At 39.5% G+C, this 17,936-nt stretch overlaps 1 protein-coding gene across 1 annotated transcript in view; it reads left to right on the top strand.

Annotated features, from left to right (window-relative positions):
• The window catches only part of Spag17 (sperm associated antigen 17), a 213,136-nt gene that overhangs the window by 158,219 nt on the left and 36,981 nt on the right, over positions 1-17,936 (top strand). The window contains exons 28-30 of the mRNA XM_035451312.1: positions 2,244-2,403; positions 9,302-9,522; positions 13,209-13,353. Coding sequence (XP_035307203.1) covers positions 2,244-2,403; positions 9,302-9,522; positions 13,209-13,353 — 526 coding nt within the window. The remainder of the gene's footprint in view (positions 1-2,243; positions 2,404-9,301; positions 9,523-13,208; positions 13,354-17,936) is intronic.

Here is a 17,936-nt window from a genome sequence, read left to right as displayed (position 1 = left end):
CTAGGTGGATGGGCTCTGACTAGGTTCCTACCCAGGTTCCTGGAAAATGGCCCAGAATCAGTTTGCTGCAGCTTAAAAAGGAAAGCCCATAATTCATTGCATTTCCCAGCAGGTCAAGCACACATCCTGACACACCTCCAGCCTGTGAACTTCCCGCCCACATGCGATCAAGCATGTTGGTGCACATGGGTCAAACAATTTTGTTTAGGGGAGTGAAAATCAAGTGGCTTGTTGTCTCCCATAAACAATAGCCTTAAGCATTTCAGGAACTAACTGTCCTTGAGCAAGAGGCTTACAGATCAGAGGCATTTTTGTAATTAAAACTTAAATGTAACTGTGCTGCTCACAAAATGATAAATGAAAAGTAGCATAGTTAGGGAGAATGTTGTCTATGAAAGCCAGGATATAATATATATATATAATATATATATATATATATATATATATGACATAACACACACACACATATATATATATATATGACATAACACACATGACATGTGTTATGTCATATATATATATATATACATATATGTATAGATAGATAGATAGATAGATAGATAGATAGATAGATAGATAGATAGATGATCTAAGATTGCAGACTAAATATGTTTACCTTCCTTCCCTTTCAACTCACCTTAAAACACTAGGGGAAACTGTTCTTAAATACTAAATTTGTAACAGTACTAGAAAACAACAAAATATTTCACTAGTATATGAAGTATTTAGAGAATTTCTAGAAAATGCAAGGCAGGTAGGTTCAGACTGATGGAGAAATAAGGACAAAGTTTAAAATACAAACAATAGAAAAACTTCAAAATTTAAAGGAGGATTTGGAATAGACAGTTTTACCCCTGGGCTCTGAAAATCAGGGCAGTTCTGCTGGTAAACTCATTTTGTAGAGACTTAAAATCAGAAGCCCTAAAACCCAGACACCACATGCCTTTGGCCACCCTTCCAAAATGATCAGAGGGAAGGATGCCTATAAACAGGCATTACACCACCAAGAGCCACAAATGAGAGATTCAAGACTAGGTGTCTAAGAAATTCCAAAAAGGTAAATTCAGTATTTTTTAAATCACCCAACAATAAATACTTGAACATAAATTTTAAATGAGTAAAAATAATATAGACAGACACTCAAGAATTTAACATTCTATTTTAAAAAATAAACTGCTCTAGTGACAGTGAGATAGCTCAGTGGGTAAGGACACCATGTCTAACTGCCTGAGTTTAATCTCCAGAACTCATGTGTTAGAAGCAGGGAAAAGACTCTGGAAAATTGACACCTGATCTTCATATACCTACCAGCATCACACACACACACACACACACACACACACACACACACACACACACACTCACACACACACACACACACACACACACACACACACACAGCAGTTGAATAAATAAAATGTAATTTAAAATAAGTGTAAAACTTCTAGGGGAAAAATACAAGAGTTCTTAAAAATTAAAAGTAATTATGAGTGGCCAAGTGATAGGGAGGGTGACTTGCAGGAGAGAGACCCAAGTTAAGAGGTGTAGAAATGCCCTAAAATTTCCAGTAGAAAATAATGAGAATGAATGAAGAAAATAATTTAGAACACGACACGTGAAACATTTCCAGTACTTAAAAGCATACTTCAAATTCATCCTGGCCACCAAGTGCCAGCCTGGGTTGACACTCATTTAAGAGTCATCTTGCTACTTAGGACTGACTGCACAGGTAGCCCCAAAGCTCCTGAAGAGACCAGGAAGAATCAGGCAGAGTCACAGGGGCAGATGACTTCCTTGTCAGACTCATGGGAGGCCATGCCTATGGGTACTCAAAAGGGTATCTGTGGTAACTAGAGATGGAAGACTTCCTTGGTAAAGGGCAACAGAAAGCAGACATTAAAAATATCATAAGTTTTCTTTAATGCAATTGTTTGAACATGGTCTTCTATACGATTTTCCAATTTCATAGAATAAGGATGAAGAATAGAAAAATATATAAAATCCAACAAAAGGTAGGAAAAAGAAATAAGACAGAAGTGGGTGGGAAATATGAAATCATATTCTCTGCTATCTCCAGATCCAAATCTCCCCTCTGCTAGCACCTTCTGGTGCTGAGCATGGGGGGCCTGCCATCAGCCTTTCTTCTTTAGAATATTTTGAGCCCAAATTGTTGGACATAGTGTTCATTGTGGACCGGCCTCCTCTCGACTTGTGAGAATTCTTAGCCCTTGTTTCCCTTTCAGGTTCTGTTTGCAGATGGTGCTGTGAGTAGCAGCCCCGATTCAGGTCCTGTTTATACATCTCCCGATTTGTCTACAAGCCCCCATAATGGAGATTTGGTGGACTCAGCCTCTCAGCCCAAATCAGAAACAGCACCGTCTGAGATTGTTATTACCAAGAAAGGTGACCATCCAAGTCTCTTGACTTGCCAGATTTCGTAGTTTTCAAGTGTTTAACAGGGGTTCGATATTGTTATGATACTGCTCATCTTTTAATATAATCATATCTATTTATGTATATGTACATACATATGAATTTTCATTACCAATGCAGGATTGCTTAGAACTTCATGAACTGCTTTGTCCTCTGTGTAATGTATAATGCACATTTTCCAGTGCATAACAAACAGTTTCCTATGTCATTGTGCCCTCTTACACATCAGCTGTACTGTCTGAGGCAGTGTTTTAGAGGGTTGCTAATTGGATAATACCCAGATTCTGAGTCAGCATCCTTGGGGTGCTATTGACCTTTCCTCCAAGTTGAGTCAGAGCCCCTCAGGTGCACCATGAGGTTTTCATGTAACAACTTACATAGCAGAAAGGAAAAAAGAGAATTCAAGTGTGTGTTCTCAGAAGACCCTTGACCCTGTGCACCTCATGGGCTACACCTGGCTGGCGTTCAGGGCTTCTAAAATAAAGAACCAACATGCTGTGTCTTGTTTTCTGGCTGACGTGTGAGGGTTGGGGTGGAGAAGGTGTTAGGTAGCAGTCAGACGGCAGTGTCTGCAATAATTGAAATCAAAGATTGCTGCCCTGAGGATTCTGTTCAACATCTCCTACTAACACAGTATGTAAACAGATGCTTCCTCACACCCATGACAATGCCATTCAGATTAATAACTAATTAGTGAGTCTTGTTACTATTTGATTAATAGTGAGGTTGAATATTCAATAGCTTTGAGTTTAGTCATAGAAACTTCCACAAGAATTATTAACTTTTAGTTTTAACATTATCTATCTTGTGAAAATTTCTTTGAAATTTTTTGATTTAAGTCTCTACATTTATTTTCAAATCTCTATGGTGTTCCTAGCTTATTTTAATCACTGATTCTTAATTGCTGAAATATAATTTATAACCTTACATATGATCAGTAATTCAAATCTATGAAAACAGCATACATCATGTAGTTATTTGGTACAGTGTTCTCTTTATATTTATTACATAAGACTTGTTAGTTGTGTTTTCCAGATATCCCTGAGTTTAGTAAAGGGCAAGATGGTAAACTTACAGACTTGGCAGGCCATGTGTTCTCTGTCACGATTACTCAGCGATGCTGCTGGAGCATGAAAGTACTTTTTGATGATACACAATTCAAAAAGCCTTGAATCTGTCGAATCCCAATAAAAACTGTTTATGAATACCAAAATTTGATTTCAATATTGTTTCCGTGTATCAGGAAATACTTTTAGCTGCTTAAAACTATGAGGTGTCATTACCTCACAGACGACACAGACCAGGCAACAAGCCTTGCTTGTAGATAAACTCCCAGCCCTTATCTTATGTCCTTGCATGTTTTTAATCTCCTCCTCCAATTCATCCAGCAGTGTTTACGTTTACTGAAAGGAGGGCAGCACCTGCTCAGCTCTGTGTTCCTTGTCCTCTTGCATTATTTGTGAGTGGAATCTGTCTCTTTAATGGTTCTGCCAAGTTTTCTTTCAAATAGTTTGGTAACATAACTTTGAATACAACTTTAGATTATTCTATCGTTGTGGTGAACTGAACTTGTCATCGTTGGACAGGACTGCTTTCTATTTGAATTTTGAGGCTTCCCTCCCTAAGGCCCCTTTGCATACACTGTTGTGCCTCTGGTACCTGTTGTTCTGTGACACTTTACCAATATGGCTTTTCCACTCTATGTTTCTCTTTCTGTGACATGTGTGCAAGTGTGTCTCTTATGTGCAGCATATGGGTAGACATTGTCAAAGCAAAACTCGAAAGGTTTTGTTTTCAGAGACTTTAGTTCATTATCATAGAACTGACATTTCCTGAAAATCTCACTACACTGTCCTATTCTCAAATGACAGTTTCAATGAGTGTGGAATTCGAGACTGATGTACGTGGACCTCCTCCAGACTCACTTTAAAGATGGCTGTTAGTCTAACTCCTATTGCTCTAAAGGTCATCTGCCCTCCCATCAGTTCCATTTTTTTTATAGTAATTCCAATACAATTTGACTGTGTGTGGGTTTCTGTTTACTCATACAAGTGGGGATGCCTTAGGCAGTTTGAATATGTAGATAAGTGTCTCCCGCTGATGCTGAAAATGTCTCAACAGTAATACCATCAAATACTGTTTCCATCCATTTCTTTTTCCTCTTTTTTTGTAATTCTCATAAAAAAATGTTTTAGAGGCCTTTGACCTCTTTTTCATTACTTCTGGGGCAATGAGGACTGAGAACACTCAGCTTCAGTCTAAATAATTGGTTCCAGTCTATCTTTGAGCTCCCTTCTAAAGTATATTATATCTTCTATTAAAACCTAAAGTTATAGGCCTGGAGAAATAGCTCAGAGGTTAAGAGCACTGGCTGCTCTTCCAGAGATCCTGAGTTCAAGTCCCAGAAACCATATGGTGGGTCACAACCATCAACAATGAGATCTGGTGCCCTCTTCTGGCGGGCAGGCATATGTGCAGACAGAGCACCCATACCTAAAATAATACATAAATAAATACAATTTTGCCAGTTGGTGGTAGCATATGCCTTTATTTCCAGCACTTGGAAGGCAGAGGCTTCGAGGCCAGCCTGGTCTACAGAATGAGTTTCAGGACGGACAGGGCTGCATAGAGAAACCCTGCCTTGAAAAATTAAGACAAAAAACAAAACTCACCTTAAATTGTTTAAATTTCAGCTGGTAGATTTTTTTCCACATATATTTCCTTTATTTTATTTCTAATATGCCTTCTTGGTTTTTATTAAGTTAAAATATAATTACATCACTTCCCCCTTCCCTTTCTCCCTTTCAACCCCCTTGTCCCCCACAGCCCTTTCAAATGCATGGAGTCTATTTTTTTTACTATTGTTGACACAGATATGTAAATGTATAAATATCTACATACAATCTGCTGAGTCCATCCAGTGTGGCTTACATATGTGTACATGATTTCAGGACTGGCCAGTGGTATTGGACAACCAATTAGAGTGCTCAACCCTGGAGAAGACTGTTTCCCTCTGGCAGCAGTCATTAGTTGCCCGTTGGTCTTCATCTAATGGTTGGGCCCCCTTAAGTTTCCTCCTTCCTAGATAGCCTTTCTATTGCTGTTGTCATGGTTCAGCTTTTGATCAGGCAGCCATATGGCTGAGGTATCATGAGTGTAGCTTGCCTGTCCTTTCTAGCAGACTTTTTGATCTTCTGTCTCTTACAGTCTCTCTACCTACTCTTCCACACTGTTTTCTGTGAGGTAAGTGCATGAGTTGTGTTGTAGATGTACTAATTGGGACTGGACTCCCCACCATCTGCTGACCACTGTGTTGTGTCCTCTTGTGTTTTTTTCTGTAAAAAAAATAATCTCTTTTGCTGTAAAGGGATTATTTGATATGGGTGAGAGCTATATTTATTTGTGGGTATTCCGGTTAAGTTTTAGAATGTTATTAGGAACTATATTGGTTTAGTAAAGTGGTGGTGGTAGGTTTTAAGATCCATGACCTCACTAGCCCCTGATAATTGGGTAAGTTTCTAGTATCTGGCATGATTTTCCTCCTATTGAGTGAGAATTACATCCAATTACACAGCTGTTGGTTATCACCAAGATACCAATGTCACTACTGCACTCTTAGTGACATTCACTGTGTTGGTCATCATTGTAGTTCATAAATATTGCAGCTGGACAGGACTATTGACTGCTTCCCTCCCTTGGAAGCTCACATAATGATTTCTGATAATACGAAAGCTGGAGTGCAAGAAGGAAGCTTTGGAATTCTATCCCTCTCAGATCTTCCATGACCTGTGTCTAAAGTATGCAGTACCTTAAGCAATAGGGACTTACCTACATAAAATGTACAGGTAAATGGGTGGAACTAGACAATATTGAGTGAGATAACCCTGACACAGAAAAACAAATCTACAGAAAAATAAATCTTCAGATATGAGTATTTAATCTGGAGTAACAGAAACCAGGAAAATAAAAGAACTGGATAAAGTATAGGCAATATAAAGATGGAAATGAGAGATGGAAATGGCAGGAGGACTCAACTGATGAGTAGGAAAGGAGGTCAATACAGAGGACAGAGGAGGGAAAGTGTAAAATAACATCAAGGATGATTGATAAAGACACATTGTTATTGGGATGGCAATGCTTCCCACAAGAGCAATACACTATCTAAAAAACAAAGAAACAAAACCAGTTCCAGGAATGAGAACCTCCATTAGAGTTCATAGTCAGGTTTGTCCAAGTAACTTCCAATACAATACAGGTTATTGCTGTTCCCCCTGTTGCTTCTCAGAAGTTGAAGGTAACCTGCCTTCTCTTTATTCACACTTTCTGGGTCCAATCTACCTGGAATCTCACATTTCAGATTCTGTGTCTATTCAGTTGCTTCTTCTGACTCTCTCTTTGAAGTGCTTAAACTTCAGTGCTTTTTGGCTATTACATGATAATTTTTATTTCTTGTTGCTTTAACTCTAAATTCTTTGGACTGATACAAATATAGATGCATTGCTTTGAAAATAGTTCACTTCGGAAAGGAAAATATCAGGGCTTCTGCTTTAACCCCAATATTAACTTATTATTCTGAGGGGTTTGAGAATGTCATCCAAATGGTGGTCATTTTCAGAGATATCCACGTAAGTGCTGCTCCTAATTATATAGCTCTGTGCTCAGCACCATATTTGAACACCGAAAACTTGTCTGGTAGTGCTGGGGGACAGTAGAAGAAAGCATGCATTTATTCTGTAAATAATTCACACTTTCTTTGAGAACAGCTTGAATGAGCTCTGACTTCCATTCTTTCCTTAGTCCTGTGTCACCCCAGCTTGAGAAGGACTCACAGAGCAAATCCCTCTTCAGGATAAGCTTTATTGCCTTGGGTTCCTGACTTTCCTCAGTCCTTGGCTTGTGCTTACTATATCATTCAGTTATCAGTTCAGAGAGACTTCCATCTAGTTAATATTTCTGGTAGTTTTAGTTACTTACTGTGGAATTCTTAGTGTCTAGTTGGTGATGCTGCTGGAAAAGGAACACCAACTTCACCTGTTCCTTATGTCTGGTCACTGCCCAGTCTTCTTCACTTTATGTATCTGTGTACTTAGTAAAGGAAGGCTGTAGTTATTTAAGATTTCAGAATCCTTTCTTTGTGTTCTTCCATCTGTCTTATCCATCCTTATCTTTCACACCTGAATTCTCCCATCTCAGTTGGCACCAACATTGTGTTTATTTATATCTATTGCTATCTGTAATCTCTAGTTCTCTAATATTTTCTGACTATTGCTCATATTTTCCTTATGACTAATTTTCCATATGCCTGCCAAAAGTGCTCAGCTTCTCTTTTGACAATGATCCCTCTTAAATGTTTTCTGTAGGAAATTCCAAGGTCTGTAACATGCCATAAAGATACACGTTACTGGACCCATGCCTCCCTCTCCAGTTTCTGCTCTCAAGCAAAATTTATTCCCTGACTAATAAATTGCTCAAGGGTGTCTGCACACACCATGCTGTCGTCACCACCCGACCCCACCCTGATTCCATTATCTTTCTTGTATTCTCATGTTGGCAAGACTTTTCCACTGCCGTTGACAAGAAAATAAGAGAACAAGACAGGGGAAGAGTGGAAAAAGGGGAAAGTGGAAGTAGAGAAAACACAGCATCAAGTATTTGCTCCCTCTTGTGGGAGGTCTATGCATGCTCTGCAGCTGGCACCATGTTCCTCCCTGATGCTGTTCCAGAAGTATTAACAAATAACAAACAAATCCTGGGGCAATAGGCAGTCTGAGCTTACCCAATGTCCCTCCTTTAGTTCCTCGAATTCACTGAGTCCCTGTGCACTGAGCTGAGATTTGTACTCTCATGCATGAACATTTTGTGTTCTGGGCCTAGAGATTCTTCCCAGAATTAGCAATCCTCTCTGCTTGTAATATATTTCTAAGTCTGTGTTTATCTCATCATTGAGGCCCAATGATGCCAGAAAGTCAGATTTATGAGTTATCTTAGAAAAGTGAACATCTACCGGGATAGAGAATTGAGATGTGTAAAATGAGTTCTTACTTGGTCTAATTAATAAAAATCCAGAGTCAGATATAGAGGAAAATGCTGAGAGATCAGAGAGAAGAAGGAACAAGCCACAGCCACACTTTACCTCCTTAGCATTTCAGCAGACAAGAGAGCAAGTTCCTGTTTCTCCCTGCTTATATTCTATTTCTGCCAAGCTATCTCACTTCCTGTCTGTCTGTACAGACCTCCATACCTCTATGGTTAGCTAGTGGCAAGCTCCATTCTCTGACCTTCAGGCAGGCTTTATTTGTATAAGCAAGATATCACCACAGAGACGATGGTCCCAGAGTCCCTTGAGGGGACTCTACACTACACGTGTTCCCTGCCCCCATATGTTGAAGAGGAGGGGGACATAGTGATTCAAAATCATTCCTGCTAATGAGAAGCCAAGGATATGCCTGGCTAGGGAGGGCTCCCAGATTCAGAACAGACAAGATAGAGGAGATTAAATGTCTAAAAGGCAGTAAGGGCTAGATTTCATATGCAGGAGAAATGTGAGACATCAAAAAGTGGAATATACACTACACAATCTAGGATTCAAGGATAAATAAGGTTAAAACTGGACAGAAATAAACAGAATTGCTTTTGTTCCCCAAATAGGGAGTGGCATGTATGTGTGTCTTTCTGGGGGAAGGCAATGACAATTCAGCTAAGGTCTAGTCCCCTAACTTTCTCTGTTAAAAAGTAATATCAATGACTATTGCTTTGGCTTTTCTATGCCAGTGTCTAAGTCAGTTTTTGCCGTATCACGGCTTAATGAACAACTTGTGAAAGTGTTACAATTATGTTGCTCTGCCTAATTGTCCTTGAACATCCACAGGAAAAGGTCACAAAAATCAAACATCAGTGGCACATAAGAATGAAACCCATGATACTCTCCCGGGGGTAGTTCCAACAGTTCCAACTACTATTGAAACCCACACTGGCACCTGGTTTACAACAACACCTGATGGAAATCGGATCGGCACCAAAGGACTAGAGAAAATTGAACACTTGAAACCATATTTATCCTTTCAGGCAACAGATCCCATCAATGGAACGGTATGACAAACTACTGCACACCACAAAACTGTCTAAACCATTAGACAAAAGTGTCTAAGCCATTTCACTAGAGTCTTGAAACAACTCGTAGAAAAATGTGTGACAAATCTTAATTTTCAAATGCTTGTTACATGGTAGGTTGGTGGGTAGGTATGCAGGTAAGAAGATAGGTAGATGAATGGATGGGTGAGCCCATTGTCCCCCAATCTAAAATCACTGTGTAAGGTAGTGGAAATTATACTATTTTCTGAAGAAGTGTGTGTGTGTGTGTGTGTGTGTGTGTGTGTGTGTGTGTGTGTGTGTGTGTGTGTATAAAATAGTGTTAGAACAGAATACTAACTTTTGAAGTGAGGTTCAGATCATGGATTTGATTATAGATTTTTTTGTTCTTTCTCTTTTCTTTCATTTATTTACTTAAATAATTAATTTTGTTGTTGTTGCTATTGAGACAGTCTTGCTGCATAACCCAGGCTTGCTTTTAACTTGAACTCCTGCGTTAGCCTCCGTAGTGCATTGCAATGTGGACTGCTCCTGAATATTTTATACTGCTTAAAGATAACTATGATTAATGTCACATGTCTCCTGTTAAATAGATTTTTGTGCCTCTTTTATCTATGGGAATGGGAAGCTATATATTCTTGTCCTATTTTTCTATGGCCCTCTACAGCGAGTGATCAAAATGTGCTCATGACCTTTGCCTTCAAAGAATCACACACTGAATAACTGAAAAACTCCACATCAATGAGCAACTGTATAGAGGATGTTATTCAACTGTAAGGGCAAGAGTCAAGCAAATGTTATAAAAATAGTCATCCAGCCATCAGTGGTGCCGGAATTTGAACTATGACAGTTTGTTTTCAAAGCTCATACTCTCAGTTAGCTCATCAGACAGCTGTATTTCTCATTATGCATTCCTGACTGAGACCATCAATGATATAATGAGAACCTAAAATAGTGCTCAACATACATTTCTCTCCTAAGTTAAAATGTCTGCCTATCATGATGATATATGATGTTCACTTGTTCCCAGAAGGCCTAGAAAATTCTAGAGAATATATTCTCACATACAAGACCACTGATCGAAACCCTGTTTCCCCTATATTAGGACATCTAGAAAACTGAGAGTGCCTAATTGTTGGATATGCATTATAAAATCTATAGCACTCCATCTGCAAGATGGAATATCCAAACAAATACTGAGGTGGAGTTTGAGGCATATAATATTCTTAGGGATGCCATATCTTCAGAGAAGGGGGAGGAAATGATTGATTTGAAGTACAGACCCAACAAAGTTGTAATCAACCCAGCAATGACCTCACAGGCAAGTTCTTCTTGTCCTGATGTCTCAAGTCCAGGAAGAATGACTAGACCCATGGAACCCTGCCCCATTTGGTCCTGGGAAACAGCTACCCAAAAACAGGATAAGTTTAAGACAAAGTACCTGTCTTCTGGAGAGGCAAGTGTTAAGTGAGCCAAGAACTGGCATTGGTTTGCTGACTATACTCCCATGTTGGGAGTCTTCTCTCTCTCTCTCTCTCTCTCTCTCTCTCTCTCTCTCTCTCTCTCTCTCTCTCTCTCTCTCTCTCTCTGGTTTTTCGAGACAGGGTTTCTCTGTGTAGCTTTGGAGCCTATCCTGGCACTCACTCTGCAGACCAGGCTGGCCTCAAACTCACAGAGATCCACCTGCCTCTGCCTCCCAAGTGAGCCACCAAGGAGTCTTCTCTTGAAGAGAGTTCTGGACCACATAACACAGCTTCCATCACTTGGTGCATGACACATGCACAGAGCTTGGGAACTTTACCAGTGTTTTAGTCCATTCAGGTTGCTATAACAAAATGCCAGAGCATGAGATGCTTATAAACAACATGAAGTTTATTTTTGGAAGCTCTGAAGGCTAGACATTTCAAACAAGAGTGAATAACCTCCATGGCCTGAGCACCTAATTCTAGGTTGCAGACTGGTTTCACTGAAACCTCACACAATGGAAAGAGATTGTACTCTGGGGTACCTTTTATAAGGTTACCAATCTAATTCTAGCCTCATGAGCATGTCATTTCCCAAAAGCCACAATTCCTAACTGTCCCACCTTGGGGGCTGGGATTTCAGCCCCCAAGACACAGTCAGTTCAATAACAGCTGGTCATTGATTAGCTAGTCTACAGAGTTCTGATTGTTCTTTCAAATGGAAGGAACTGCCAGGATTACTTGACCGTTTCATGATTCCTACCCTAGTCTTTGTATCTAAAACCCCTCAGTAGTGTTCCATTCCACTTAGGATAAAGTATGAAGTCTCCCACTTGGTTTGTAGTAATGGACAGACTCCTAACATCTGTCCATTACTCTTTGTCTCTCAATATGCTTTGATCAAACCATAACTCTTCTCTTACATACCAGGCTCAAGCTCAGCACCATTACCTTAGGCAGAGAACCAAGCCACGCAGAGCACCCACCACAGAACCCAACAGTCCTGAAATGTCATCCTATCAGTGACCCCTAACTATTACAGAGTAAGGAATTGTATGCCAGTTCACCATAGTACCCATCATAGTGCACACCCTGCCCTCAGCACTCTGTAAGTTATTTTAAGCTGAGCTGGAATAAACCTGATAGGTGATGGGATATTGACCTGTTGTCTTTCTGTCTAAGGTCATTCACTCAGCCATTTCCCTTCTGTGTTGGTTAATCTTCATGGTCAACTAGACCAGAATTAAAATCACCTAAGACAAGAACCTCTAGGCACGGCTTGAGGGTGGGCATGAGATGGATGTCGAGACCACTTTGTGCTAAGGAAAGAGAAACAAGCCAACCTGATTAGCATTATCACTCATCTGCCCTACTTCCTGTTGCAGACATAGCATTATCAGCTTGTGTTCCCACTGTCATGCCTGCCCTGCTATTATGGAGTGTTTTTTGTCAAACGTGAACCCAAAGAAGCTTCCTACCAAAGTTGCTTTTTGCCATTACTAATACTCTGCCCAGACTCTATCAATTTCATATAGGAAGATAATCCACTAGAACCTGTGTTCAAACTAACAGAACAGAAGAGTCTTTCACTATGATTCAATTTACTCAGATTTAAGGAAAGATTCAGGACAGGAAGCACAGTATGCCATCCTCATAAGCTAGGATACTAACAGCAACCCATGTGCATAGCATCCTGAACCCCTCAAGTCCATAGACAGCATGCATGGTAAGCAAACAAAAGTTTATGTAGATGTGGGTCACCTTGGCTAGATGGAGCCACAGCCTTTCCTCCACAGTCTTCATTACTGTACTGCCATTACTGTACTGATAGCCAACTTGCAGTTCACCCTATCCAGGGTGCTCTTCCAGAGCAGGGGCTTCCCAACACAAGGGCAGCCAACATGTGCCACATTTACCTTATCTCAATATTTTCCAAGGAAACAGATCCTACGAACTGTATTCCAGATTGGCCTCTCTCCACCCAGTCCTGATTATGGAAATGTTCCCTGTCACTTGATTCTTGAGTGACTTTGACACTTTTTTCTTAATTTCTATAAGTCCAAATTTCCTCATCTATACAGCCGGAGTCCTATCTATTTCAGGAATCAATGGCAGTGGTAGATCAAGTAGTTAACAAAATCTTCACATTCACTAAGCATAGAAACAAGCTTGCTGGTGTCTAACCATCTGGTGCAATGGTTATGCTCCACTTCTCACATTCAGGTCATGACTACTCGAGAAGACAAGGTGATCATTGTTGAGAAGAAGGATGGAACACGGATCGTGGATCATGCTGATGGCACCAGAATCACAACCTTTTATCAGGTTTATGAAGATCATATTATTCCTCCAGATGGTGAAGAAACAAGTGAGTTGGATTTTTCAAGACAGTAACAACAGAATTTTATAACTATTTAGCATGAAACAAGTAGAAGGCTCATTATCAAAAACATCCATAAAAACAAGTGAACCAACCGGAGAATACCCATGCAGTTCAAAGAGAGCCTTTGGGTCCCCATTGTGAAGATGATGGTGGTAGTTTGATGATGTTTATCTCGGAGTCTTCATTTAGTTGTAAAAATTGTCTTCATCATACTCAGCATATTTTGAAACATTTTTATGTTGTGCAATAGTCAAAGCAAGCAATCTCACACACATCATGTTTTGAGTTGAGAACTCTTAAAACCTACACTTACTAGTTCTCAAATGTTACATATTATTTTTATTTATTGATTATGTATACAATGTTCTGCCTACATGTAGTCTTGCAGGACAGAGAGGATGCCAGATCTCATTACAGAGAATTGTGAGCCACCATGTGGTTGTTGGGAATTGAACTCAGAACCTCTGGAGGAGCAGACAGTGCTCTTACCCTCTGAGCCATCTCTCCAGCCCGTACATATTATTATATTAACTTTAGTTATTCCTTTAAAGATATCTTGGAGCTATTTTTCCTCTGTAATTGGAACTTTATAACATTTGATGAACATCTTTCCATCCCACAACTAGTAACTACCATTTTATTCTCCACTTCTTTGAATTAATTTTTTTTAATTCTGTGTGTGGAGGGGGTTACATGTATGTGGTGTACATTCAAATGTATGCATATGTGTGCCTGTATGTGTGTGTGTATAGACATGCATGTGAATGTATATTTGCATTTGTGTGTATATGTGTGCCTGGGTGTGCATGCATGTGGTGTGGTGTGTGCCATGTGTATGTGATGTGTGGTGTGTGTGTGTGTAGTATTTGTCTTCCTAGTCCTGCCTTACTCAACATAATGTCCTCCAGTTTCATCACAATGACAGGATTTCCCCTTTTTTTTTTTTTTTTTTTTTTTTGGTTTTTTGAGACAGGGTTTCTCTGTGGCTTTGGAGGGTGTCCTAGAAGAACTAGCTCTTTGTAGACCAGGCTGGTCTCGAACTCACAGAGATACGCCTGCCTCTGCCTCCTGAGTGCTGGGATTAAAGGCGTGCACCACCACCGCCCGGCATCAGGATTTCTTTTTGTCACACTTTTTTCACTCATAATGGATATTTATTGCTTCTTAAGCTTTGCTGTTGTGAATCATGGCTGCAGTAAGCAGGGAGTATATTAGTACCTTTAATTGTGCTCTTTGTCCCCAGTAGAGACAGGAATTGTGGAAACTGTAATTGGCTGATCAGTAAATACCTAGGGCCAAAATTGGCAACTAAAAGCTACTAAGCATGATTCATCCATCCTTGATGTTGACTCCAAGATCTGTGTCCCTCAGTCCTTAGCATACCCCATTTGATAAGCAGGTGAGCTCAGATGGGTCTTCCTTCACAGCTGAACATCTCATTGTCAGAAAAATATAGATAAAAAAGAAAGCCACAACTGCTAATTAATTGGAGCCTACTCAAAGAATCTAAGAGGGGACCTCTAAGCCTAGCCTAAACTTAAGGAGTGTTTGCAAATCTAAGTTATTCCCAGGCTCTTTCTCTTTATGCCAGTGGGGTTTTCTTTAGGGTGTGTTTAAGGTATACAGTATCAGTGTTTTAATATATGCATATAGCTGTAGTGGAATTGAAAGAATATGTCCCCCAAAGGAAGTGATACTATTAGGAGGTGTGTCTTTGTTGGAGTAAGTATGGCTTTGTTAGAGGAAGTGTGTCACTGTGAAGACAGGTTTTGAGATTTCTTTTGCTCAAGATGCCACCCAGTGTTTCAGTCTATTTCCTATTGCCTTTGGATCAAGGTCTAGCCAGCACCATGTCTGCCTGCATGCTGCCATGCTCCCTGCCACAATGATAATGGATTGAACCTCTGAAACTGTAAGCAAGTCACCCCAATTAAATGTTTTCCTTTTATAAGAGTTGCTGTGGTCATGGTGTCTCTTCACAGCAATAGAAACCTTAACTAAGACACAAGTTGGTACCAGGAGTGGGGTATTGCTGTGATAGGCCTGACCATGTTTTTGTTTGGAGGAATTCTGACTTTGGTACTTTGGGTTATAAAAACGGTGGAATATTTTAAGCACTGCTTGATGGGCCATACTAGTAGGATCATGGAAGACAGGGGTGCTAAGAGTTATTTGAACTGCCAGGAGCTCACTCAAGAGGTTTCAGAGGAAAAGAACTTTAGTATTTTGCCTAGAGATCATTCTTGTGATATTTTGGTGAAGAAAGTATCTGCCTTTTGCCCTTGTCCAAAGAGTCTGCCTGAGGTTAGAGTGAAGAATTTTGGATTAATTCTGTTGGCAGAGGAAATCTCAAAACAGCCTAGTATAGACACTGTCATGTGAAACTGTAAGCAAGTCACCCCAATTAAATGTTTTCCTTTTATAAGAGTTGCTGTGGTCATGGAAAGGAGCAAGCTAAGCAGGATAAATTACAAAATGTAAACTTTGAGGAGAAAAGGAGCACCAGGAAGTATAATGAAGCCAAATCCTCTGTTCGAGGAGATAAATGGATTAAGAAATGGAATAAAGGGAGTGGTGACCCGAGGGTAAGATCTCGCCCAGCTAGCTTTCCAAATTGTGAAACTGAACTAAAGAAAAACCTATGATCCAGGTTTGGTGGCGCACTCCTTTAATTCCAGCACTCGGAAGGCAGAGACTGATGGATCTCTGAGTTTGAGGTCAGCCTGGCCTAGAAATCCAGTTTCAGGACAGCCAAACTTAGGCAGTGAAGGACAGAAAGCTGGTGAAGACATAACTGAACAAGGGGGCCATGTTCCAACCCCAGTAAGCAGCAGAATTTGGCAGCTTTAGTCACATGGTTTTGGAGTTAAGGGTAGAAGAAATGGGTTATGGAATTTGCCTCCATGCCTAGGAAAAGTTTTCCCAGTTGGTTTTTTTGGTCTTGCTTTAGTCCAATACTTCCTCACTATGCTCCCTTCCCTGAATTTTGGAACGGTAATATATACCCTGTGCCATTATATGTTAAAAGTAACATAATGATCTGATTTTTTATTTCAATTTTAAGAGACTGCTATGAGTCTCAGAAGAGACTTTGGACTTTGAAACAAGTTTGAGACTGTTACAGACTATGGGGACATTTGTAGTTGGACTGAATGCATTTTTGTTTTATGACCTTTGGGGGCCAAGGAGTGGAATTTGGTGGTTTAAAAGAAAATGCCCCCAAAGGGAGTGGCTCTATCAGGAGGTGTGTCTTTATTAGAGTAGGTATGGCCTTGTTGGAGGAAGTGTGTCACTGTGGGGACAGGTTTTGAGGTCTCTTTTGCTCAAGATATCACCCAGTGTTTCAGCGTGTTTCCTGTTACCTTCTGATCAAAATGTAACCAGTACCATGTCTACCTGAATGCTGCCATGTTTTCTGCCATAATGAAAACAGACTGAACCTCTGATACTGTAAGCAAGTCACCCCAACTAAATGTTTTTCTTTATTAGAGTTGTTCTATTCTTCACAGCAATAGAAACCATAACTAAGGCAATAGTTAAATGATTGCTCCAATCAGAAAAATTAATAATTCTATCACCTCATAGTATTAACTTGTTACAGTAAGAACACCTAAAAGCTACTTTTTCCTTGGAATATCTCTGTTACATAATGCAACATTATTATAGTAGATCTTGCCAATCTTGCCTAAGACAGCCTCACCTCCCTACCCTCCCTCCCTATAGCATGTATATCATATAAAATGTTAACTTTGCACTTTTATTATAGCTTGATGAAACAGGCACATGGATGCTATTTTCAATAGCTTTCCACTGAAATATTGGGTAAAATATAAATCCCCATCAGTGATAGAATGGAAAAATAAAATATGCTATATGCCTAAAAATGTCACTATTTCATGAGGAACTACATTCGTACACTAATTACAAATGTACAAACACATTCATACACACACTAAATATACACTAAAAATATCCCATACTTAATTCAAGCACACATACTTAATACAAATGCACTGTGCATAAACATATTACATGTAAAAACATGTGATGTATACACACACACACACACACACACACACACACACACACACACACACACATTTCTGAAGACTACAAGTTTGGTAACACAGACCTGTCTGTCATTGGGAGGGCCAAGAGGTCAAAAACAGTTTGTACTATATAATGAAACCCTCTCTCAAAACTAAAAATTTCTAGAGGCCTCAAAACAATGTTGGAAAAACCACAGGTATAAAATGATACAGTAATTAAATAATTTGATGGTTTTGTATGTAACTTATGTAAATTTAAAGTACCTAAATCTCATGTGTTGTCATTCTTAATTCATATTTACATAGAGATATAAAAATGACTTGTAACCAAGAATAACCTAGGCATAGGAGAAAACTTAAACTTTACCTGCAATTTTCCTCATACACATTTGAAGCAACATTTGAAGCAACAAAATAAGTCATGTTGACAAGTGTCAATTTTCATTGGTGAATATATTTTATGAATTTCAGCTTTTAACTTGCAAAATTAAATGTTTCCACTTTCCCAAATAAAAAAGA

The sequence above is a fragment of the Cricetulus griseus genome, assembly GCF_003668045.3.
Source record: "Cricetulus griseus strain 17A/GY chromosome 1 unlocalized genomic scaffold, alternate assembly CriGri-PICRH-1.0 chr1_0, whole genome shotgun sequence".
Lineage (NCBI taxonomy): Eukaryota > Metazoa > Chordata > Mammalia > Rodentia > Cricetidae > Cricetulus > Cricetulus griseus.
This window is presented reverse-complemented; position numbering and strand designations above follow the sequence as displayed.